Source organism: Megalops cyprinoides, chromosome 11 (genome assembly GCF_013368585.1).
Source record: "Megalops cyprinoides isolate fMegCyp1 chromosome 11, fMegCyp1.pri, whole genome shotgun sequence".
In the NCBI taxonomy this organism is placed as follows: domain Eukaryota; kingdom Metazoa; phylum Chordata; class Actinopteri; order Elopiformes; family Megalopidae; genus Megalops; species Megalops cyprinoides.
The window spans coordinates 24,910,592-24,937,102 of record NC_050593.1 but is presented as its reverse complement, the minus strand read 5'-3'; the positions used below and the strand labels follow the sequence as shown (position 1 = coordinate 24,937,102).

At 43.1% G+C, this 26,511-nt stretch overlaps 1 protein-coding gene across 7 annotated transcripts in view; it reads right to left on the bottom strand.

Moving 5' to 3' along the window:
- The window catches only part of dmd (dystrophin), a 162,037-nt gene that overhangs the window by 125,775 nt on the left and 9,751 nt on the right, over positions 1-26,511 (bottom strand). For 6 of the 7 annotated variants that reach the window (XM_036540280.1, XM_036540282.1, XM_036540283.1 and 3 more), the window contains exon 1: positions 20,336-20,543. The exons of the other annotated variant lie outside the window; for it this stretch is intronic. In XM_036540280.1, coding sequence (XP_036396173.1) covers positions 20,336-20,432 — 97 coding nt within the window. In that variant the 5' untranslated portion in view covers positions 20,433-20,543. Of the gene's footprint in view, positions 1-20,335; positions 20,544-26,511 lie in introns of those variants that run through there. 7 annotated transcript variants of the gene reach the window in all.

Sequence of the window (26,511 nt, the reverse complement as noted above, 5' to 3'; positions counted from 1 at the left end):
ACTACCATTCAATTCTTAATATAGATACAAAGTCACCATTCACATGTAACTACAGAGACCACACTACCATTAACATATAACCACAGAAACTACACCGCCATTCAGATGTAACTGCAGAATCTATGCCATCAATCATATGTAACTACGGAGACCACACTACCATTCAAATCTAAATATAAAGACCAAGTCACCATTCACATGTGACTACAGAGCCCACGCCACCGTCCCAGCATGCATTGTGGGAGAAGAGGCAGCAGTGCCGGCAGAGAGGGGGCCGCTGAAAGGAACGCTGATCCCACAGAGAGGAGCAAGGCTTACTGCTCTGACGGGAATACAGCAGAGGGGGGAACTCAGGCAATCAATACTCCATTTAAAAGTCTTTTTCACTGCAAGCTGCTGAAGCCAGGCAGGCTCCAGATGTAAAAAGATGTTGTGCTTGTGGTCATTAAATCTCCTCCGACACTAATCTTTTCCAAACGGAATGAGAAGCTAAAAACACGGGAAAAGATAAGACAACCTGAGGGCTGTTTTAAAGGAGGTTACATTTAGTGTAGTCATATTTATTCTGCAGAGTAAAAGTGCTTTTTATCCCACAACAGTTGATGAACAGAGGATTTTCATTTATCCTCTTTGAATTTGTTTACTGGTTTTTTGTCATGTTTTATTTTAAATTTCCTCTAATTAAGGTGGTGGAAAATCACTCAAATTCTTTCTCAAGGAAAATTCTGTGATACATATATACACTTTGCATGATACCAGGAACTGTCTATCTCACTGTACTTTAGGCTGCAAACTAATGAATTCCTACTTTAACTGCGAATACACTATTCCTGTGTGTGTATGCTTGTGCATTCATCTGATAACAGCTGTAAGGCTGCAGTTTTTTTAGGGGCCTGGAAACTGGTGAATAGAGCATGGAATGTGAACATTTCTCTCTGCCACCATATCTCTCCGGCATCTGACTGACACATTTCATCTGTTGTACAGCCCTGAGGCAGAACGTCTCGCCTGTATGGGTCGCTGGGAGATAGCATTGTGACTCCTGTAGAGTATCCTGTAATAAATCCTGTTTAATTGGAGATACATCTGACACACCAAAAAGAGAAAAATTAATGAGCAGAGTCAGGACAGTCATATTTACCCAAGGCACGGGGGCTGTCAGATTTGTCTATTACACAGGGATTGTCCTATTCACCCATTAAACAGGGTATAACAGTAGTTCACATCCACCTATTACTAAAGAATATCGGTGTTCACAAAGTCATATTATCCTGTCACACAAACAGCCACACGCACCCATTACAGCAATATTTACCCATTACACCAGAATAATCACTAATGCCCAGCTATTACTCGGGAGTATTTATATTCATCCATTAAGATGAGCGATACCAGCATCCCCGCTGCAACAGGCTCAAGGGATCTGGCTGTTGAGAGCTGACCATAAAGTGCTGATTGCAAAGACACAGCCTATCACAGATAGCCTGATGACTATCTCAGGTAGTCAAAAACAGCAGCTAAGTGGAGACCGTAGAGGTATAAGGTATAAGAATGGGGAGGATTCTCTGTGTCCATCAGCCAATCTGTGTCCCAGCACTAGAGCATGGCTGCTATCAGACAGCAGACAGAGAGAAACACTGTATCCCACTGATAACAGCACTGTCACAAGAGAGATCCTTACAGACCGTCACTACAGAGGACCATATATGATGCAGACCATTACAACAGAGATCCTTCTATTACACAGACCATGCTGGAGAGATATGTCTACTGTATAACACAGACCACCACTCCACTGACTGACAGGGTGGCTTAATTTAGCATTTGTCAATTCACTGTCGAGAGCCTTATCCTGGAACAGTTTTTTTTCTAAATGCTGTATATTTTTGCGGTTTGCTGTGACTCGTTCCTTCGCAGCAATACTGTTCAGAGGAGCCTGAAATATTCATCAGCCTGTGTACATTTCTAGGGGAGGCTCTCTTATCTGAGTACTGTAAGGAGGCTCTGACTGGAAAGAGCTCCCTACAGACAACCCTCCATTAATCCCTGTCTGGAGGTATGCTCAAAATAACCATCTCCACATTCAGACTCTCTGTTATTGTGTGGTAGAGATTCCCCCCTCCCTCTATCGTCCCCCCTCTCTCTCTCTCGCTCTTTCTCTTTCTCTCTGGGATTGTGTTGTAAAGATTTGCAGGTCCACTTCTTTCTGTCTCCTTCCCTCCGTCTGGGCAGAAATATATCAGAACACTGTCACGGTAACTGCAGCTGTCCAGGAATAATTATTTATAGCAAACTAATTAATGTTGATTCTAATCAGCAGCACAACAGATCCGTCAGTCTACATCCTCCTCCCCACCCCATCCATTCAGCTTAGCCTGTCTAACTCTACCCAGCTCCATCCACTCTGTTCTCCTCCATCCAGCTCCACCCTCTCCTCTCTGTCCTCCTCCATCCAGCTCCACCCTCTCCTCTCTGTCCTCCTCCACCCAGCTCCACCCTCTCCTCTCCTCTCTGTCCTCCTCCATCCAGCTCCACCCTCTCCTCTCCTCTCCGTCCTCCTCCATCCAGCTCCACCCTCTCCTCTCCTCTCCGTCCTCCTCCATCCAGCTCCACCCTCTCCTCTCTGTCCTCCTCCATCCAGCTCCACCCTCTCCTCTCTGTCCTCCTCCACCCAGCTCCACCCTCTCCTCTCCTCTCTGTCCTCCTCCATCCAGCTCCACCCTCTCCTCTCCTCTCTGTCCTCCTCCATCCAGCTCCACCCTCTCCTCTCCTCTCTGTCCTCCTCCACCCAGCTCCACCCTCTCCTCTCCTCTCCGTCCTCCTCCACCCAGCTCCACCCTCTCCTCTCCTCTCCGTCCTCCTCCACCCAGCTCCACCCTCTCCTCTCCTCTCTGTCCTCCTCAATCCAGCTCCACCCTCTCCTCTCCTCTCCGTCCTCCTCCATCCAGCTCCACCCTCTCCTCTCTGTCCTCCTCCATCCAGCTCCACCCTCTCCTCTCTGTCCTCCTCCATCCAGCTCCACCCTCTCCTCTCCTCTCCGTCCTCCTCCATCCAGCTCCACCCTCTCCTCTCCTCTCCGTCCTCCTCCATCCAGCTCCACCCTCTCCTCTCTGTCCTCCTCCATCCAGCTCCACCCTCTCCTCTCTGTCCTCCTCCACCCAGCTCCACCCTCTCCTCTCCTCTCTGTCCTCCTCCATCCAGCTCCACCCTCTCCTCTCCTCTCTGTCCTCCTCCATCCAGCTCCACCCTCTCCTCTCCTCTCTGTCCTCCTCCACCCAGCTCCACCCTCTCCTCTCCTCTCCGTCCTCCTCCACCCAGCTCCACCCTCTCCTCTCCTCTCTGTCCTCCTCCATCCAGCTCCACCCTCTCCTCTCCTCTCCGTCCTCCTCCATCCAGCTCCACCCTCTCCTCTCTGTCCTCCTCCATCCAGCTCCACCCTCTCCTCTCCTCTCTGTCCTCCTCCATCCAGCTCCACCCTCTCCTCTCTGTCCTCCTCCATCCAGCTCCACCCTCTCCTCTCCTCTCCGTCCTCCTCCATCCAGCTCCACCCTCTCCTCTCCTCTCCGTCCTCCTCCATCCAGCTCCATCCTCTCCTCTCCTCTCTGTCCTCCTCCACCCAGCTCCACCCTCTCCTCTCCTCTCCGTCCTCCTCCACCCAGCTCCACCCTCTCCTCTCCGTCCTCCTCCATCCAGCTCCACCCTCTCCTCTCCTCTCTGCCCTCCTCCATCCAGCTCCACCCTCTCCTCTCCTCTCTGTCCTCCTCCACCCAGCTCCACCCTCTCCTCTCTGTTCTCCTCCATCCAGCTCCATCCTCTCCTCTCTGTCTGATCCATCCAGCTCCACCCTCTCCTCTCTGTCCTCCTCCATCCAGCTCCACCCTCTCCTCTCTGTTCTCCTCCATCCAGCTCCATCCTCTCCTCTCTGTCCTCCTCCATCCAGCTCCACCCTCTCCTCTCTGTCCTCCTCCATCCAGCTCCATCCTCTCCTCTCCTCTCTGTCCTCCTTCATCCAGTTCTATCCTCTTTTTCCATCTCCACCCAACAACACCCTCTCCTTTCTGGCCTCCTCCGCCCACCTCCATCCTCTCCTCTCTGTCACACTCTGCCAATAAATATACACATAAGTCTCTCTGAACTGGACCTTCAGCTCCAACCTTGAGAGGGAGTGCCTTGCACACACAGACACACACACAGTACACTACTGACTACTGACAAAACATTGTGACAAAGAAAATATTCCTGGAAACAATCATAAATTATTTGTTTCAGGAAATTCACTTTGTGCATTGCCACAGAGGAGACTGGTGCTGGACTGCATCTATGCTAACAATAGCTTGAAGATTGGGACAGAATTATACGAACTCTAATCAGGCTGAATATCAGCAGTATGTGGTCAATATGTATCTTCACCACTTTCAAAACCTGAATCTCTACTATCAAACTCAGGTCTACTGCTTCAGAGTATGGATTTGCCACCAGAAGCTGGGTCTCTGTGATCAGGTGCGTGTAGGTGTGAGCTGTGTACAGCTTTCCTCGGGTGAGACAGTGATTAGGTGCGTGTACAGGTGAGAAAGTAATCAAGTTTGTACAGGTGACAGTGATTAGGTGTGTGCCAGTCCGACAGCAATTGGGTGATCTTGTCGTATCAGATCACACTGCATATCCGCAACAGCATGCACAGAATTTTATCTTTCAACCCAGAAGAAAACTCTGAAAGAGGGTCTCTGGGATTTATTTCAGCCAAGTAATATTAAACCCTCGCCAAAAATAACTTCAAACGCTGTCTATTTCAGACCTGAACTGGGCTTCTTTCTTCAAGGCCGATATACATCTCTGCCATTTAATACAACACATATCTCTAAAACCGAATATATATCTCTTCTGTTTCTCTAAAACAGTATATGCCTCTATAGTTTTCAGCAGTACACTTCTCTATAACAGTGTACAGACAGTCCAGGCTTCACAATGATCCAGCTCCCCAAGATCCCCAATTACAATATCTATAAAATGCTGCCACTAATTGTTTTATGACAGAAAATTCTAATTAATGATTAGAGGGGGGAAGGAAAGTGAGAATGACAGCCAGCAAGAATGGCAGAGTTTTAAAAAAAAGTCTGAAAAGCCGATGAAGAATTTTTTTTTTTCCCCCATTGCGCTCTTTGTCTTAGTTTGTTGGGTTGTCTTTCTTACTTCAATTCCTTTTCATTCAAGTAACTCGTGAGCTGAAAGATTTATGCATTTTATTCACCGAGCATGTTTCCTGTCTCACTTGGCTTGTTATATACTGTGCACTTGTCCAAAACAATGATTTGCATCTTGCTGTTCCCCGTGTCCTGCCATTCCCGTATCGTTATGCAGTATGCATGACAACGCAGAATATTTATGCGGAAGTTTTAAATATTACATATCACATTACATATCTTAATTGCACTGTAGAGCAAATTCATTTTGTTTTCAAATAACTGGTTTTGTTCTATAAAGTGTCACATTTATTCAGAATCTAAATAATCTTTTAAAGTAGAATCTAAAAAAAAATTCACAAAAATCTGAATCTACCATTGTCTGCTACAGTATCTGTTTTAAGAAAAGTAAGGTTACTGGTAAAGTGGCAACCCTGCCAGGAAGATGATGCAAGTCTGCCTTGCCACTACATACTGTGAGACAATTGGTTAGGAAGTCAACTAAAAATCCAAAGGCAACAGCTGGAGATCTCCAAAAAAAGATAGATCCTTCTGAGTACAAAGTGTCGAAAAGCACCATTCAATGTCATTTCCATGAAAGTGACATTCATTGGTTTGTTGGAAGGAAGAAGCATCTTCTGAAAGCATATTACAAAAAAGAGGCACCTTGCATACGCTTATATTGAAACAATTCTCACTGTGTAACAGGGTTGATTATTATTCTGGGGACGTGCTGAATCTACATGTCCTGGAACCCTTGTCAAGATAGAGGGAGTCATGAACTCACGAGCATTACAATGATCAAAAGCACTCATCCAAACCAACAAAGATATAGGTGACTGCACACAAAATGACTCCTCTCAACTGGCCATCTCAATCTCCAGACTTCAATCAAATTGAACAATTGTGGTTCAGACTCAACACAGAAAGCAGCTCACAAATCAAACCCAAATTATGTGAAGAACCTAGCAGGATTCTGCTGGTAGGAATGGAGGAAAAAAAATCTCTTAGCAGTGCCAGCATCTCAGAAAACACTCCAGGAAACATCTTGTCAGTGTGATCTGTGCCAGAGCAGGATTTACAAAATATTGACTACACAAACACGACCCTTGTGTTTTCTGGAATAAAATACATTCTCTGCAAACAATATGGAATTTTAATGCACAAAGCTGTTAAGATTTCAGCATACCACAAAAACATAAGAGTGCAGTAGGACATAAAAACAGAAAAACAAAAACAGCTTTTTTTGCTTCTATATCATGTTTTTATCCCTATCTAATGACAGTTATGAATAGATATGGGAGGCCTTGTATATATGATAATCAAACCAGCAACTAGATTCAAATATCAGGCTTCCTGATAGTATCAACCCAATCCTAGCAGAGCTCTCACCTAGCACTCAGTGAAGGAGGAGAGTCCTCAGTTTACACACAGTGTGGGTGGAGAGTTCTCAGTTTACACACAGCGGAGGAGGAGAAACCTCTGCTTATACACAGAGGAGACAAGTCTGCACCTGTCTCAGTTCTGTCACACATGTAAAACCAGATTATAAGGAGGGAGGGCATCCGATCGCATGGGCAAGATTACTCATCAGATCTAAATCACACACTACAGCTGCCTGCTGTATGGAGAATTACCCATTAGACCTACCACTGAAACAAACACATGCATGAAAACACAGTAATGGATGCTGGGTGACCTGACTCTGTGTGTGTGTGTGTGTGTGTGTGTGTGTGTGTGTGTGTGTGTGTGTGTGTGTGTGTGAGTGTGTGTGTGTGTGTGTGTGTGTGTGTGTGTGTGTGTGTGAGTGAGTGTGTGTGTGTGTGTAAAGAGGACTGTCTTGCATTCACGGTACAGATGTCCTCTCAGGTAATGGTAGGATCCTCCATTCGCCTGCAGTAGCTTCTCTCTGATGAAACCACTTAAGTTTTGCTGGAGAGTACTTTGCCTGCTACTCCCTTCCATCACCACATCGACGTCTTAATGCATTGCTCAACAAATCACTGCACTCAAGCCTCAAACACCTTATTTCCATCTGCTGGTTACTGAATTATTCTAGATTTAGTTGGTAAAACGAAAATTCACTGTTACATGTTTGACAAGCACTCAAAACTCATCATTTTTTGTGCTTTCTGAAGTCATTATAAATGTATATGAATTAGTCCAGGATACCAACACTGTATTTGTGTATCAGTACAGGCAGAGCTTGTGCGTGTTTGCATCAGTGTGAGTTTGTGTAAGAGTACCACTACACATTTTTCTGGGCAGACCCCGAAAGTCAATGTGTGTCAGCATTGTGTGAGCGTGTGCATATTTGTGTGTGTATATGCGTGTATGTTTGCGTCAGTGCAGATGTAAACCGCGTGTGTCAGTGCGGGTTTTGAGAGGGCTGTTCCTGTGCCTGGGACACCCCAGCCGCTGTCCGTTCAGCACCCCAGGTGGATCAGCTGAGCCACCGTCAGCGCCAGCCCTACTCACAGGCACAGCGGAAGCTGCGGCTCGTCACCGATCACCGCAGCTGCCGCTCGCTGGCTCATCAGCGGGGCTGTTTAAAGGCTCAGCTTCCCCTTCTTTCAGCGGGGAAGAGCGCAACGTGGCAAACGTTCCAATGGCTGGCCTGGCTGACGATGGCCTGGCCTTTTCCATGTTTTGATTAGTGTTTAGTGTTTTTTTCTGTGGCTCATTATTTTAGGTTTGCATTTGTTTGTTCTCTTGGAGCATATTTTCTTCTGCCTTAATGTCCATTTGGGCTGTCAAAATAAAAGCCCTTGCTGTGGTATCTTTGCCAAATTTTCTCCTGCTTGATACCTCCTCTCCCCCACCTACAAAGAGCTAGGTGTCGCCACCCTATGGCGAGCAGTCATTCTAGATTCACATCACTGTGTCAAGAACGCCATTCTGGAATGAAACTGGAAGATTTTATGAGTCTTGAATAATGTGGATCTGAAGTCATATTCAAAGACCATGCATGCTGACTAATTCTGCACACAATACTCTTGTGAGCTGCAATTTGAATCCACCCTTTAATGGAATGCAAACTGGCTGCCATAGATACGCTGTGCTTGTTGCACACGCTCCTACATTGTGTGTCTACAGACAAAAAGCTACAGCAGCACTTATAATGGAGCAGATAAGCTATTAAGGCTGCTTTGCAGAGTAGTTAGTGAAGCCTTTGAAGCATAAAATATGTAGGGAAGCAAGCAGCATATTCTTTAAGTCAATGTCTGTCAGCGTTTGTTTCCATCAGTGACTGCTAGTCCAAATCAGTCAGAGACTGATAGCTATCAATTAATGGAAACCCTGGTGTGCATCAATACAGCACAGTATAGGTGCCTATTGGTAGACTGTGCTGATAGGCATGAGAGAGAGAGAGCATGCACGCATCAGCACAGACAAAATGTTTCCTATCAGTGCTAGATGCGTGAATTTTGATTAATTTGATATTCAAATTTTCTGCGGCTGCCAAAACAGAAATTTTATTCAAATAGTCATCTCCCCATTATCCTCAGAGGAAATTGTACTACCATTAAGATAGCAGGCTAAAATACAGCCAGATATTGTTGCCAAACATTTCAGCAATGTTCATCACAGCTAAATCGCTACCTATCAGTAATCAAGGAATCAGCCATGGTAACTTTAGTTAGATGCTTCTACTTATCTTACCTTGCACCATACCCTGCTACATGCACCTTCCCTGGGAACAAACTGGGTTTTTATGCAGCATTTAAACGGGTTGTTTTCTCTCCAGACAGGCGTCTTGATGTTGAATGTTATTTGCTCATTAAAAATGTAAATAAACAATTAAAGTAACATTTTGCAGATTATCTGTGTTTTCCATTCTGCATTATATCCACAGCTACCCTCCATTAGCCCTGAAAATCCTGAGTTCACTGATCAACCAAAGAAGCTCATTCATATTTCTGCAGTGGTCAATGAATATGAATTATATATTTCATATCAGTTCTTTGGCTCTAGTCCATGAAAATTGATGACACAGAATAAAACTGTTTTTCTTTATTTTTTGTTAGCAACGAATATGAATACTGACCCAAGTAAATCTGTGATCTCATGGTAAAATATTTTAAAAATATAATACTGTGGGACTCCGGAGTAGACCAGTGGTTAAGGTGCTCACCTTGAGTGTAACTCTGAGCTGCACTCTGTGGCTCTGGTTCAACCCTAGCCATTTCATCAACTCAAAATGACTGGCTTCATTCTGCTGGTCATAGGCGTGCGTATGTTGGCAGGGGTTTACCTGCTCATTGCTCCAGGCACCCTGTGATTCAGCTGGCACCTGCCAGTTGCTTAGATGCCATCAGCAAAGTGGTGCCTATCCTCCAATGAGCACCCACTCTCCTGCAGTGCACTGTGTAACTCGCAGACTTCTGATGCACTCTCTGTATGCAAGTGTGACAAAGACATCAGGGGATCCTATTCGTCTCGCCTCAGTGCTCCTGCACCACTGCAGAGGTTCTCACGGTGAGATGAGCCCACTACAGTATACAACTGCCGATTCCAAAAATAGGGTTGCATAAAGGGTAAAAAGCATTAAAATGAATACTCCTGAATCGCGAACCTGGACAGCATGTTTTAGTACAGATGGAGCGTGTGTGTGTGTGTGTGTGTGTGCATCCGCATGTGTGTAACGAAGCTGAGTAACATGAAAGAACGCACGAGAGTCCACTACAGAAGGTGACATCACTCTGTAGAGTCAGAGCAGGTACAATTTGTTCCCTTAGCTGAGGTCCTGGGTCTTTAGCTCAATTAACTGATTGTATCTCTCACTGGCAGAAAGCAGCAGACCTCTGTCTATTGCAGCTAAATCAGCACAGTCAAGAGAGTGCATTTGTATTAGCAGTGTTACAGAGAATACGTCAAACCATTAGGTAAGGTAAACATGAAAATTGAAAAATTATTTAATAAAGCGTCCACTCCTTCTCAAATATTCTCAGCAATACAGCAAATCATTAATATATTTCATTAATCAAAACCCAAGAGAAATTAGCACAATTATCACATAAAACAGTGCTGAGCTATAACTGGTGACAATAATACAGCGGGTATACTTAATAAGAAACAAAACAGGAGTTTTTAAATATGGAAACACTATTTTTGCCAGGCTTTTACACACTTTTTAACCAGGCTGAACACATTTTTCTCAGATATGGGAAACCATGCCATTCGGGTTGCCCTGGGACGTTGCTAAGAGACAGAGCACAACCAGCCTGCTGCTCTATCTGACTTTTCTTAGACATTTCAATTCCCAAATGTGCAGTGTACATACGACTTAGCACCCAAACTGACCGCAATCACACCAATCTTAGCTGTTTTAAAACCAAGTTAGGTAGCCAATTTTATGTCAAAACAAAAAGTAAAACAGAAATGCTTCATAATAGTGTGTATGGAGAGGTGTGATTACTGTTGAGCGAATGTCTTTTTGTCAAATAAGTAGCTATTGCTGCTCTTCCTGCTGTATTACTATCTGCTCGTATCACCACAGAGGTTCGAGACTGAGTAATATACAGAAAATGTGGTGGTTTTTACTGATCATGTAATAACCTTAATGCACCAAGCATACTTAACAAAAATATCTAGTATTTACCAACTTTGCCCCCCCGATACCCGATACATCCATTTTGGGGACATAAACAGGGAAACGTAAGGGGCTCTGGATCACAATAGATTAAGGGGAGCAGAGGTATACCGTGGTTATAATGATGTATCTAGGGCACAGGACAAATAGTAGTATGACGTTTTCAGCAAGGGACCAAGCAGGAATAGGGATCTACACACATCAGAACAAAGTGCATATCTGATAACAAGAAAGCAGGTGCTACAAGCAATCATTATCCTGCAGAGTCAACCACTGAGCTAACTGGCTACCTAAAACGTTCAAATATAAAATCTGAAAGTTTTGTTATGTCTCCTCATAAATGTTCCAAGTGTTCTGACTGGAATTAAAACTCACAGAGAGTTGTGATTTGACAGTAAGATTTATATGCAGTGTCAGAGAGAAGGCGGAATGTTGTGCTTCCCCCCCCCCCCACCCCCCCAGCCCTGGTCACGTGACCCAGAGAGCACATCTGCAGGCCTGTCACTCTGCCACACGAGAGCAGTACGAGGTTAGCTCTAAAAATAGATTCCAATTTCAGCAACAATTTATGCCAAAATGTGATTTGGGTGAATATGAGCTGAAGAACAGTACGAATTGTGACTCTTTTTCAGCCCCGCGCGCTGCAGGCATCGCGAGAGCAGCCAGAACAAACGAGCCACCGCGCGGTCTCTTTAATACTCCATTCTGTCTGCCTTCTCACTCATTCTAGCGCACTCAGTGCACCGTCCTCTATGGCTCAAACAGTGACTCGGCTTTCCTGATCTCTGTGTGTTTGTCTTTTCACTGTGCCATGAGCACTTCATGATATTTCTGCATCATTTACAAACATTTACACACACATACACACACAAACCCAAATTGTCCCCACCCTCCCCCTACACTCACCCTACAGACACACACACACACACACACACACACACAAACCCAAATTGTCCCACCCTTCCCCCTACACACACACACACACACACACACACGCAAACACATACACACACATGCACACTACTGACATGCAGTCATGCAGACATGCACTTTCTCCCAGCTGTTATGTCACAGCTGCTGTTATGTCACAACTCCCCTAAAACATAAAACACAGCAGTGATGAGGTGAAATCTGCCCAAACTAAACATGCTGCTTGTCTTCAGTTCTGATGAGGAAAGATGACTCAGTACAGTCCATATATAGCTGGAACGGTGTGCTCCAGTCCAGCAGACCATTTCCTGGCGCCTAACAGAGCAAAGTTCCAAGTTTGGAAACTGCCGGCTGCGAACTACAAAGAAAGCGGCTTCAAATATCCTGCCGTGATGCAGAGGCAAAGCATAACCAAGCCCGGTGGCTGAGCACCAGAGAAACTGGTCAGGTGGACAGTGATGTTGTTAATAATGAGGAGCAAATGGATGATTAAGCAAGCCACTCAAACAAAAGACTTCTGTCAGAATACGGTCCTCAACAACAGGCCTCATTTTTGACTATGGTTGAAAGGAACACACATTAATCACCTAAGGTGAGGACAGCCCAGTATGGTCTTAACAGTACGGCCAGTAAGTTGTGTCCAAAAACAAATTAAATCATTAATCAAAGTTAGAACTGAATGATGCTGTTCTACACAGCTGTTGAATTACACTATTTATTCTCCGAAAGGCCCTGCAGTACCTGCTGTATGTGAGATAACACCACCAAACCTGTCCTTATCATAAGTGGGAGACATTTTGAAGCTTTCACTATTATACATCAAATTATAGGCATAAGGACTATTCAGGTGTATGGCTACTGGGGTAGCTGCCCCTCTGACACAAAGTCTTGCCATTAATATTTTTAGTCTCAGAAAAGGGAACCAAATCTGGAGACATTACATAGAAATTGAACTGCATGGAGCATTTTCAATTTAATTTACTCCTTTACCTGAAAAAAATCTCCCACCAAGGAGAGAACTCTGAGTTTCTGGCACTCCACTGATTTGCCTCTCAAACACATTGGTCATATACCCTATCAATAAACAGAGCTCTCCCTTCCTTTTCTGTCTATCCAAGCCGTAATACAACATTTTGCAACTTGTATAACCGGCTTAGTGATGGTTTGCTCGTTAAGGAAATGCCTGCTCATACAGCTAAAATAAAAGTCCAGTTAAGGTTCATTCTGTGTCTCAGCAAAGTTGAACATTATAGCTGAGATAAATAGAAATATCCCAACATCATATAATATCTGACATGTTACAATTTTCCTAGCAATACTGTGTATGTTAGCAACAGTCCACTGATCAAAGAATAACCAAGGAATATGCTGAAAGTTAAGATTTTGACAAACAGCGTACAGATCTGCCATGTCTCTCAGCATGAAACTCACCACACACTAGACAACTAAATACATTAACTATCTTAGCTCCCTTTTCCATTCATCAAGTGAGAGTACTGAAATGTTTAACAGGGAAGAAAAGCATATGGTAAACCAAGTGATAACTACAAAGTAATTTGAAGAACACTGGTTCTGAGTGTGATCAGTACCATGTCTTAATAACAAGATAATTCACACAATGGACTAAACCCTCTCCCCTAAAATTAGTCTTTGCCCCTGTATTGTACAATTCTGAACCCCACTGATACTATGGATTTTTATCTGTACCATAATTAAATACAACACCAACATGAGCACCAAAGCAAGTTATTCCTAGCAAGTCAAATACAATAAACAAATATGAAATACAATGTGCACATGCAGAGAAACAATGGAAAAATTATTGGCTTTTCACTGTTGGTCATTTTTTTTCTTTTTCTAGGTGATTAGCTTTACTCTGTCAGCGTAATGCTTTTCTCTGAGTGCACTGCTTTTAAATGAGGATACATCTGTCAACCACACTCCTGGGGTGGGCTTGTGAGCGTGGTTAAAATCATAAATATAATGATAAGATGACATCAGCCTTATCCATAGCTTCTATTAGTGCAGTCTATTAGGACAAAGCGGGAATACCCTAGTAGCCAGCTTTCTGTTTAGCTACTGGTTTCACCTCTCAGACTATGGACAACTATCTACAGTAGCCAGTCGCATCAGTAGCTGCTGCTGCTGCTAGCAAGGATCTCACTTTGTACAAAAAGCATTCCTCTTAATATTTAATGTACCTAAGGCCCACAAAGGACACAAATTTCTTGCAGGAGGACAAAAAGTAACTTTGAATGTCCCTATAACTTCTAGTTAGAACAGACTGAACTGCATAACACTGGAACATTCTTAAATTTTGAGAAGTGCTACAAGATTACCTAAAAGCATAACAAAACAAGGAACCAGTGCTCAAATTGGTTACATTGCCATGTACCTAGCCAGAAATAATTCATAATCACTGAGCCTGGCTAGATAGGTAAGTGAAACGCTGTATTGAAAAGCATGTTTTGAGAGGAAACAAGCCACAGTTTGACTGCCAACCAGCTTTGATTGGCAGAGTACTGTTGTAAACACTAAATAATTAAATCTATATCTATAAAATAAATAAATGCTGAAATCCATTTAATATTACCTTTGCATTTATTTTTCATGATTACATTATTTCTATACTTACTCATTTCACTATGTAATTACTGGATTCAACAGTTAACACCACTTTTATTCATTTAATTTTGACAGCTTTGTCTTCCAGAAATATAGGCATGAATAATTCACATCTTGTTCTCTCGTGCAATGTATTATTATGTCATGGACAATATTCCTTAATAAACTGTAGACAGTGTATTCTTTGAGGTTCTGGATTAGGCTGGCTGTGGGGCAAGAAATAATGGCTATTCAAAAAACAAAAAGCAAATCACGAAAGGTAGACAACCAAGAAAAAGCAGTTCTGAAATGATTTTTCAGAACTCTGATTTTCAGATTTTCTCCATTCTTTTGTATAACCTGAATTGGTAATGAGCAACCAAACTAAAGGTTGTCAGTTGGGCAACCAGATATTTTGGTCCTGGTCCCTGAAAGCTAATATGTTCATTGTTTGCATTGAATAATCTGTTTTCCAATAAAAAAATAATAGTTGTGTGGATACTGTTAAGCAATTTCTACATAAAAATGTTACAGTTTAAGTTTAGAAGCATTTTGTGTTGTGTTTTAAAAAGGTGTCACTCTTTTTTTCCCATGCAGGTAAAAAATTCAATTTCACACATGGAAGTGTGGAAGATTTTTTTCCTGAATTGTAAAAATGATACATTTTACCACTTTATTCCTGCTGTTAATTTTGTTTATTCACCTCAAAAGAGAAAAATGTCCCATTAACATGTTTACAATGGTGATAAACTGTCACTACTCATAGTATTAATGAGGCAAATACTGCAAAGACGCACACACACACACACACACACACACACACACACACACAGAGCAGAATAAGGGAAATGCGCAGGGAGAGTAGGGGGCTTCAGTGGTGGGAGACTCAGGGGAAATGGGAGGCATGGCAGGAAACGGTTCCAGGCTAAGAGATCAGGAAGTACTGATGTCTATCAGCTAAACAGGGTCTCTATGGAGCAAGCAGAGAGAGCATAACAGCTCTACACAGCATTCCATCCACAGGGCAACAACATGTCCAGTCTCCATGAGAGTGGCACAGTCACGCTCAGGTCTCTGTTAAACATTTCACACAAAAGCCATCTGAGGATTGCCTGTGCACTTAAAAGTCCTCTCCTCTTGCAGGCGTCTTGTCTTTACAAAAATGCTGCAGAGGGTTGAGACTTACTGGCCAACCCCTGATGAGCATAGCTCCTACACAGCTCACATTCACGGCTTAGAGAAACAGTAGCCAGTAGGAACCGTAATCTTTTGGAGTTCAGCCTCCTTCACTTCCATAACCGTTAGCCAATCTATGGAGTTACACCGCAACCATGAAACATCAACCTCTACACGGCTGGACCTCAGAGCCAAAAGTGCACAGAACACTCAGCCAGAGCAGAAAAGAGCTCCAAACAGCTCCAAACATGCGCTTGCTTGCTTCACAAGTGTCCCGCTGGCCTGGACACACTGCCCTCTTCAAACAGAATACGGAAGACTTTGAAACAATGAGACCTAAGCCTAGCTCTATTCTGATCTGCGCACAGAGGTGCTGTACTTTTCCTCCATTAATAACTAATACTGCCTACAAACACATAAATGTTGCCCACACATACACATACCACTCCTCACACTAACACACACCACTTCAAATAAAATACACACTCTGAGAACATTGCAGCCATATGTGAAGGTAAAAAGGAGCATTAAATAGCAGCCATTGAGGGGAGAAATTTGAGTGCGGGGAAATTTAAATGAAATTAACATTCAAGTGAGATATTTCAGGGAAAGAGAGATTTAGCTGAAAGGGAGGAGTAGGTAAAAGAGAGTTTTATATAAAGGTAAACTCAAGTGAATGGGAAATGTGAAAGACAGGGAGATTTTTTTTGCAAGGGGGGATTTGAGTGGAAGGAAAGATTTACTCATCTGTCAAGCTCTTACGTTCTCAGACAGTCAGTCTGCCACATTAAAGCGACAGAATGTTTGCCGGGGGAACTGGGCACACCACCTCGGAGAGCCCCGTGATCTTAAGGCCAGAGCAGGAGGAGCTTCGTGGCCTGAAGGACACAGTCAGAGGGGATTTAGGCCAGGTGAGGATTCTTCCCGTGAGTTAAGCGTGACTCATCAACAGCAAGCGGCCGGCAAGTTTCTACTCCCAATCACCCCGATAGCGTGATGGCCTGTATGGAGTGTGTAATAGTTTTCCAGCTGAAGAGATGAAGAGGACAAACAGGTGGGTACTGTACTTCTCTCGTTTGTAGCCGCAGAGTACTGCAGCCCACCTAACCCAGCAGGGGAAAGCCTGTGGAAAGCATGCTTGAGAATCAGATATTCAAACCGAGAAACATCAGACAAGAAGGGAATTAACATCAGTCTCCAGTGAATTTCGCATCCTGCTCTGTATCCTAATCACTACTTTCATCGGGGGATCAGAGGGAGTCACGGTTTAAGGGGAAAGAGTGCATTTTTCTGAGGTTTCTGCATTTCAGGGCTTACTGGCAGCGTTTAATTTTTTAGAAAAAAATTTATGTTTTCTGTCATAATGCACCAGCCAATCAAGATGGATGCAACCAAAGTAATAATATTAAGCAAATAATATATTGTGCATAATTATGATTATTGTAAAAACTAACACTGTTACAATTTCCTATACTTGCTGAGGTGTAAAGACATGGTCTTTCTAATTTTTCCTTTCAGTTGTAACCTGGTAAAAAACAAACAGTTAAATACTAGCCCTTGTTAGAAAAATCAAACTGTGTTAATTTTTAAGTCTAGTATACTGTGTAGCACCTCATTAGACTCAGGATGGCTTGTGCTCTCCAGGAGAAACAACTGTCTGCTTTTCTGAATTCACATCTGCGAGGTTGCCAGACAAAACTGACAGGTTAACCTGGACAACTTGATAGCTAGGCAGTTAAAAGTTAGCTAGACACAGAGGCAGCATGACTATATTTTTGTTGTTTTACATCAGGCCTAAGTAGCTAGTCATGTTTACGACTTCTGAATGGTGAACTGTACCTTCAGTGAGTTTTTGCAAGCTCCAAATATACATTATATTTTATATATATATATAAAATTACTTGATTACTGTAAAAAGAATGAAATTGGGTAAACTGAAATTATTTAAAATGCTAATCCCTTGTATATACATGCACATAAATACAAACACTCATAATCACATGCATTATAGAACACAAAGTTCTGCCACAGCTCCCTCCAGTTAAAAACCCCAACAGCCTACTACTGCTCCAGAAGCAGACAACCCAAACCCAAGTTCACTGCCTCAGGAAGGGACACACCCACAGTGCCTACAAGCAGGCTGGCTGTGTAGGGCTCTAATCCTTATTTAATCAATATTGGCTCCCCCACTGACAAACACTGACAAACAAGGAAGAACCAGGACCACACCACTAGACACACAGCAACTATACTAACCATGACCACAGCCATCACACAGAGGACATGTGCTGACATTACACAGAAATTACCCACAGCAACTACGCCAACCACAACAACAAACATAAGCTACTTACTACCTGTACACTGCATACCAATACGAAATAAAGGACAAGGAAGCTCACTGACTAGCACCTTTTCATGTCACTAATGAAGCCCTCAGTGGCAGCAGACTGACAGACACAATGGGTTTCTTATTGCTTCAAAGACCCCAACAATGTGAGGTGAGTGCGGGGGGCGGGGGGGGGGGGGGTCCCTCCTTCTCATTACACCACTCCTGTGTGTACACACTGTGAGACAGGCTGGGAAGAACACAGACCCGGTGTCAAATTATAAACAGCCTGCAGAGATTTAAAACCAGTGAAGCGAGGTTTATCGGATGCTGAAGTAGATGAACAATGAGCACACTGTCAATACAATCAGCGCCTTCCAGACACTGCACCTCATCGGGGTAGAATTCATGGCTCAATCCGTCTCAAGGACGAGACAGCCCTGATAAACCATAACTGACCATACAGCCTCCCACCAGACACCTGCAGCTCTCACTCCACGCACATCTCCATGGTGTTGGACAGTCTACGAGACGAGTCCAACAAAACCACAGCGCTTCTTTATCACTCACATTACACAGCGGCCCTATAACAGGGCCCTCGGAAAAAAAAAAAAACACCCCCACTCCATCACAGTCAACTTTTATACTCCTGTAATGCCTCTGTGATTTCTCAGCAATTTATAAACATAAGTACAAAAGCATTCTTCTTTTTAAATGGCACAAACAGTAAATTCCCAGGTATTTTGCAACACCCTCAGTTGTTTCTCTTCTGTGCCTCAACAGAAAGACTTTAAACCTCGCACAGCCACTAGGTTAAATAAAAGTAATAATAATAAAACAAAACTAACCAGCAACAGTGCCTGCCTTGTAACAGATCCATATTCGATAGGGGAAAGGTAACCGAAATCCTGACATAAAGGGTTAAAAGAAAAAAGGCTCGCGGAGGTGGGTCCGGAGGCCGGTGACAGGTGGCAGCTCGTGCCCTTATCTGTGCTTCTCTCCAGGATTACGTCCGCCCTTGTGCAAAGCGGATAACGAGGTGAGGAGGCTGAGCCGACCCCGGAGAACAAAATCCAAAAGACTGCGTCTGAGAAACATGCAGCAAGGCGGCGTCGTGCATGCGTTCGTGAGACGCTGCGCACGGAAAGCTGGCTAATCATTCCTTGGAAAATGACAGGAACGGAGGCCTCGTTCCACGAAATCAAACAAGCATGTGTTACAACGCTTACATTGGCAGATGCTGTTATCAGTTACTTATAAAACACCTAAATGCATTCAAAAAGTTTGATGTTTGGTTTCCCACTTTGGCAAATTTCCAAAATGTCACTTGCACGGCTCAAGGCACGAAAACGGGCTGGACCCCCCAACTCAGATGCATCTGCTCCCGCCGTTCGGCAGTCAGATTTCCACTCTGATTTATCCCTCAGGCGCCACTAATGATGGCCGTGTATTACACATAGCAATAACCCGCACGCAGAAAACGACACTGGGCGCTCACACTTAAACCACATAGCTGGGATTTAGCGTAAGCCGACACAGTTCTGCTTCACACAATTACCTTTATCCGACTATAAAAAGGAACTTCGTTTTTGCCCGTATTCTGTTCGAAATTGTCAGTGCGGGTGAGAGGTGCAACAGCTGTGCGGCGTTGCCGCGTGCCCACGGCAACATCACAGCTCCGCACGTGCCATAAAAGATGCTTTTGGTGTACCCATTGTCTCGTGCTCTGATACCATCTTGCCAATTTTCTTTACTGCATGCATTTTTTAGTTATTTTAAACAGTGTCACATGAGTCGTCATGTCCAGTTATCATCAAACTTCACAGCTTCATGCCCCTAACCTTTTTTTTGTGGGGGAAAAATGAACTAATCGCGCGACAGGCTGTGGAGGGAGCAGGTGGGCAGTAGTGAAGAGCAATTCGGATCAGAAACAATCAGTAGGCTGGCTGTCACACATTTCTGCGTTGTCTCCGAGCTCTCTCGGAAATCCGTGAAGCCACTAACGTTACGTGCTTACACCAGCTCCAAGATTCAGATAGAATGGCCGCGAGCAGACGTGACACTGGCCTGTCGGCGAGCTAAAGATATATAACGTCACACTTAACACTTCAAGTGGTTTGTTACCGGAGCTGGGGTAGATACTTTTCAAAGAGACCGCGCTCCCTTCTGTTTCCTTCCTTCCATTTTATTCTTCCCTGAAAACACCCAATTTGTCACTTTCCTTATCTACGAGTATTCTTTCTAAGCAGACTTTCAAACAACGATTTGTTTTGATGCACGAAACACTGAAACAAGACTTAAAAGAAGCAGTGGGGATTAAGATGATACTACATAGTTACAAAAGGCTAATCCGATCAACTGGCAACAAAATGAATAGGGAAGAAACATATGAAAGATACTCTCAGTGCTTTGGCCAAGCCTACACATCCTCTCGGTGCACTGAGGCACATTTCAGCCATCTCTGGCATCCCGCGTATCAGTCTGTTTCGTATCACATTTATTCCAAAACGCTTGGAGCCGTACCTTCCATCCCCGGCGCTTTCCCCTGCGCTCCGTCACGCCAGTAAATTGGCGGTTGAAAAAGATTCGTGCAGTGGGAGACAGCGTCGCTCCTTTGCATCTGTCATCTTCCAGGGAGCATTCTATTCCCGCCGAGTGCTGAGAGTCCAGAGTGTCTCCGACAGCGAGCGGGTGAGCTGAGCACGTCGCGGTGATCCTCGCCTCGGTGTGTTGTGCAGTGAGAGAACGCGGGTCTACAGTGGCTCCCCCTCTCTATCCTACGCACCCACCACGTTAAGCTACTGCAATCCCGCATATAGCCTCTGCCAAATGTGTTTTGAAAGAGCGTGAACCAAAATACATTTCAAACACTCGCAACGGACAGAAAGTATGATTTCAAATTCCAATTGTTACTAAAATTGGAAGGCTGTTGTACAATTGCAGCTGTGCATTTATATTGAGTTGCTTTGCAGACGCCCTCATCCAGAGCGACTTGCATGGGTTACAGTTTTATATGTTAACCAGTCATACTGCTGGATATGTACTGAAGCAATTCTGGGTTAAGTGCCTTTCTCAAGGGTACAACAGCAGTGCTCCTGCAGGGAACTGAACCGGCAGCCTTTGGGTTACAAGCCCTGCTCCTTGCCCCTACACCACACTCCTGCCCAACACATAGGATAATATGATGTCATTTTCAAAAACCCTTCTATAGCTGTACATATGTAAAGCTATATCTTCACTTATACAGTTGTGGATAAGGGATGGACGTTCATGCATTACAGAAGACTGTACACATTGACATATATTGCCATTTTTCTTGAGCTAATACAAATAGCTGTCCAAAATACAGTGTTAAATAGAACATTACAAACACAAACTTGTGGAATAATATAAATAGTCATTTCAATTCACCTGAGGATTACTTAGGACAAAGTATACACAGACTGACTCTACATGAGGGATGTCTATATGTATGGATTTACATGGAGACTGTATTTGGTTTTACATGAGGACTGTATTCGACTGTACTTGAGGCTATACGTAAGTATCATAAAAATGGAGCTCTCAGTTAAAGAGTGAGATGATGCACTGTGAGAGTGGAACAGCTATGTTCCCACCACCCCTTTAACCTGTGTCCCTTTCAGACATCTCACCTGCATGCCCAACCATTGCATATAACCTGTCTGCATGATAAGCACAGATTTGTCTTCAGCTTGTATACACTGTGCACTGTTTAGTTGAAACCAACACTTTGCCAAACTGTGACAGATTAACTGTGGCAGTAGCTTTGACTTATCACAAAAGCAACTTCATTTTCTCATGTCTGGAAGCAACACTTCCAATAGCTGACATAATTGTACATTCATGAAAATAAATAGTAAACAGAATATGCTTGATATGTGGACCCTTTTTGTGCCTTTTGGATAGATCTCTGGCCCAGCTAGCAAGCTCTATGAAAAAAACATGTGGGTCAAATTAAAATACTGTTGCATACTGATGTGAGCTATTTTGCCATTCTAGCTGCCTGAGCGTCTCCCTGGGACAGAGAATGTTTGGCAGTATACAGTCTGAAATGTGTCTGTTACATGCGCTTGCCCTATATCTCACACTACGTGTGTGTGTGTGTTTGCGCATGCTACCTGGCTACCATATTTTTATTATACAACAAACGCCAACTCCAGCTGTGAATACCTAACTGAGTAGTAAATCCTTCACATTTTATACATGCAAACATGAAGTGTAGACTTTACCATTGATCATTTTTATTTTTACCTGAATAGTATTCATTATTCCCAATGATGAATCTGCAATGTGTACTGCTGTGTGTCTATCAACAGAGATTGTAAAATGCTTTTGCAGTTGTAATCTTTATCAATCCAATGTTAAGTTGCACAGATGCACGACTGTACAACATTGCTGTAAACTTGAATGGCCATATGTCAGACGTAACTGCTAATGCTGTTGATTCGTTAATGAATTATCTTGTGTAATGTACTTCATTACAGTCTGGTGCATATTGGATACTATTTTGCCAGGGAAAATGAATGAGGCGGGATTTCACACTTTGGTTCAAGTTGTTGTAGCAAGTAATTACTTGCAGTCCCGCTGCATTTCTACTATCACGTCTGTGGAATCATGGCAACAATGGGCTTGTCACTAGCCAGAGAAATATTGTGCTCTACAACATGTTTCAGATGCAGATAACATTTCTGCTGTGAAACAGGTGAACTACAATCTGTGATTGTCCTCTGTGACGTATTTATGATTTCTGCTCTTAATGATACAGCAGTAATGGGCAGCCTAGGTAATATGTGGCAATTATTGGGCAAATGTGGCTGGGGAAATGGACTTGTTACTGGAAGGTAAGGCAGGGTCCCCCTCTTCTACCCTTGAGCAAGACACTTCATCTCAATTTTTCCTATGAAGACTTATCCCATATGAATAGATAATATTTAAAATACCAGCTAAGAACTTTATGGGGGTCATTTAGGAACTGTTAATTGTGCCCGAGTCTGTGCAGGTGCTAATGATTTCACATTTGCGGGTGACAACGTCAAAGCAGCTACAGTACGCACAAACAACACCTCTCACTACACTTCAGTTTGACACATACCACATACACATGAAGTCTTTGAATTTCCAACAAATATGGCTAATGATGAGGAAACACAAGAGAAAGGAGGGGTAAATTCCCACTCAATGAGCTGTAAAAAGTAATAGAGGAACCAAACAGACATGTTTTAGTATTGTTACAGTGGTGAAATCTCCTGCTAAACATATGTCAAACAACTGCTATAAAGTCAACGTGACAAGCAAAACAGAACAGTAACAAAGATGGAAAAAAATAGCTTTTCTATTTCTCTGTATATGTTGCTAAATTGCTTGTATGTTTTGTCAGTAGTTAATATGGATTGTTGAGCTGTTCATTTCAGTGAAATTCATAGCCAGGGGGAATTATATTTATACGCTTTTTTCCCATTTTCAAAGTGAATATTTAGGCTGGGGTTTAAAAAATGCTTTTAATAGGTAAGACTAGGACAACATATCAAGTTATTTATTGTCTTCTGTGATAAATCAATTTTTCCATCTCATAACTCCTTTTTAAAGTAACAACTTGCTATCCTTCTTCTTGTCACAACATGAAGAATTGAAATGATCTGCAATTCCAAAACATGACTTTCTCAGAGACCAGGCCAGGACAAACAAATTCAGCAGTAGCCAAGGCAACATTTGAACATCCTGAGAATATAGCTGTAATTGGACAGATACAAAAAAATATTTTTGTAATTATTGTTTTGTCTGAAAGTCCCAGCACAGAAGAGGAGAAACCTGTTAGCCCCCATGCACACTGATGAGAGTGGACATGAAATTGTCTATTTTGCAGAGTTCACTTACTTAATATGAATGTGTTTCAGAATTCTGGCAATCAGTCTTGAATAAACAAAGGGCACATTTAAAAGTAAAAGCATGGCCACTCCTCTGTTCCTGAACAAAAAATGGTAATTCCATTTACCAAAGCTAGCATCACTACCAAAGAGCATTTCTGATGCTGGGACACATTTACACCTGGTTCTGAAAAGCGTGAGAGAAAGATCCACATTCAGCAATAGCCTCCTCTCATGAATATGATTACGCTTTACGATGCATTAACTCCTCCCATTTTTTGTGACAACGCAACGAAGCTGAAAAAATATGAAGTTATTATCCTATGATTGCATATGCATGAAGTCCCACATGCAGTCCGCACTCAAGCAGAGAGGGTAGTGCAGTTCTCATCTAAACCGTCTAACATGTGGTTAATACTATTGGATAAAAAATGCACTCAGCAGTGGTTTTCACCTACTGCAAAAGCTTTATAAATGGGGTCTGTATTACCCAGAATAAAGGATCTATCAAAAAATAAATTATTTAATATTTCAACGCTATTTCATACTTCTGTTACTAAGTATTAGATCCCTGGAGACGATAATGGTCCAAGCCCATTCAAACACACAGGAGAGTGGAGAGTTTTAAAAAATGTTACACATATTATAATATTTAGAGTAACATTTTGACATTGAAGAGCTGCTCAGAAATGTAATCATTGTTCAGTAGAAGATAAGATAATGCTAAGATGGAGGGCTAATTGTAAGTTCAGCAGCTTTTCAGTGGTAATGCCAAATCAATAGGAGCTCTAGAAAGCACTTGCAGAACCCCACCAGCCCACACACACAAACACACACACACACACACACACACACACACACACACCATCAGAGCCCTAGATCCAGCTGTCCCTACAGTGTAATGAGCTCTAATCAGTGGCTCTCCAAGCATGACTCTGTAATGAAGTGTGATCAGTGTCTGTTTAATCAGTGCTCTGTAATGAGCAGTGATCAGTGTCTCTCTTAGTATAACTGTAATGAAGTATGATCAGTGTCTCTAATCAGTGCTCTGTAATGGGCTGTGATCAGTGTCTCTCCCATTGTAACTGTAATGAAGTATGATCAGTGTCTCTCTAACCAGTGGTCTGTAATGAGCTGCGATCAGTGCCTCTCCCAGTATAACTGTAATGAGCTGCGATCAGTGTCTCTCTCAGAATGACTCTGTAATGCATTCCGAGCAGCGTCTCTCCTAGCATGACTCTGCAATGACCCGTGAACAGTGTCTGTCCCAGTATAACTCTGTGATAAAGTGTGATCAGTATCTCTCCGAGCAGTGCCCTGTAATGCATTCTGATCAGTGTCTTTCCCAGCATGTCTCTGGCTCTGTAATGAGCTGTGATCAGTCTCTCTTAGCAGTGTCCTGTAATGAGCTGTGATTAATCTTTCACAGCAGTGTTCTGTAATGACCTGTGATTAGTCTTCCTTAGCAGTGATCACAGCACCTCTTGGAGGTGATATGATCAGTGTCCCTCCAAGCACTGTGCTGTAATGAGCTGAGATTGTGTATCTCCGAACATGCATCTGCAATTAACTGTGATTAGTGTCTCTCCCAACGTAACTCTGAGACGGGCAGTGATTAGTCCTTCTTGGTAGTGCTCTGTAATGGGCCGTGTTCAGTGTCTCTCACAGCTCGGAGCTGTATTAGTGTCTGTACCCTGCTACGCTCAGCTTACATTACAGTAACTCCCCTCAGTCACCCACATTACGGGTTCCTCTAAAGGACAGCGTAACTGTCTAACTGCATGGCTCACTTCTGCTCTCCTCTCTACTCCCTCTCTTTTCCCATCCAGCTATGCTCTCCCCTTCTTTTCTTTGGTCTTCTCCTCCCTCTTTCATCATCTCTCCGTTATTCTCTGCTTTTAATTTTCCTCCCTCAAATTTCTTTTTATTTCTCCTCTTCTTCTTTCCACTCCCCACCCTCTGCTCTTCTCTCTTATCCATTTTTGACTTTTATGTGTATTCTTGGCTAATCTGTGTAATCAATTGATCTGTGGTATTGACCAGTCTATGTTTTGAGCAGTATGTGTCATAATCTGGTCTGTTACATGATTATTGATATGTAATGCACACTTGTTAGAGATACTTGTCTATTTACATATACTGTACATAATAAAACTAATATATATATAGTACTGTCCTACACCCAACAATGAGAGACAATGCTAGTAGTCACATACCCAGCACTGACAGTAAACACCACTACTGTCTAATATCCAGCGTTAAGTGCAAACACTGGTACTGTCTCATTTAGACCACTGAAAGAATACAGTGGTATTGCCCCTCTTCTGAACACCAAATCAAGGTTCTCCCATACTTCTTGCACATCAGGATCAATGATGTAGGACGAGCACACATATAACTTGAGAAAACAACTTCATTTTAAATAGCTATTAACTTACTTTACCTGATGATGGCATGGTGGACACTGTCACATACACACTGAAGCTAAAGAGTATTCAATGGTTATGACTAGAGCACTTCTAGTCTCATTTTTTCTGACATAAAGCAATTAAGGAAAACACTTGACAAAAGCAGGCCAAAAAATCCCTGACATAAAATTGTTTCAGTCCAGTAATGTGCATTCTCAGCATATTATATTGTGATATGAAACGTGAAACCACAAACCTCACTTGCCCTGATCCATATAAAACAGAGTGCTGTGCTCTGTGTGTGTGTGTGTGCGCATGCATGCGTGCATGTGTTAGCTGATACAGGGAGTCCTGAGTGCTGTGTCTGGAAAATATCTACACTATCTGCTGAAGTAGGCTGCCTAAC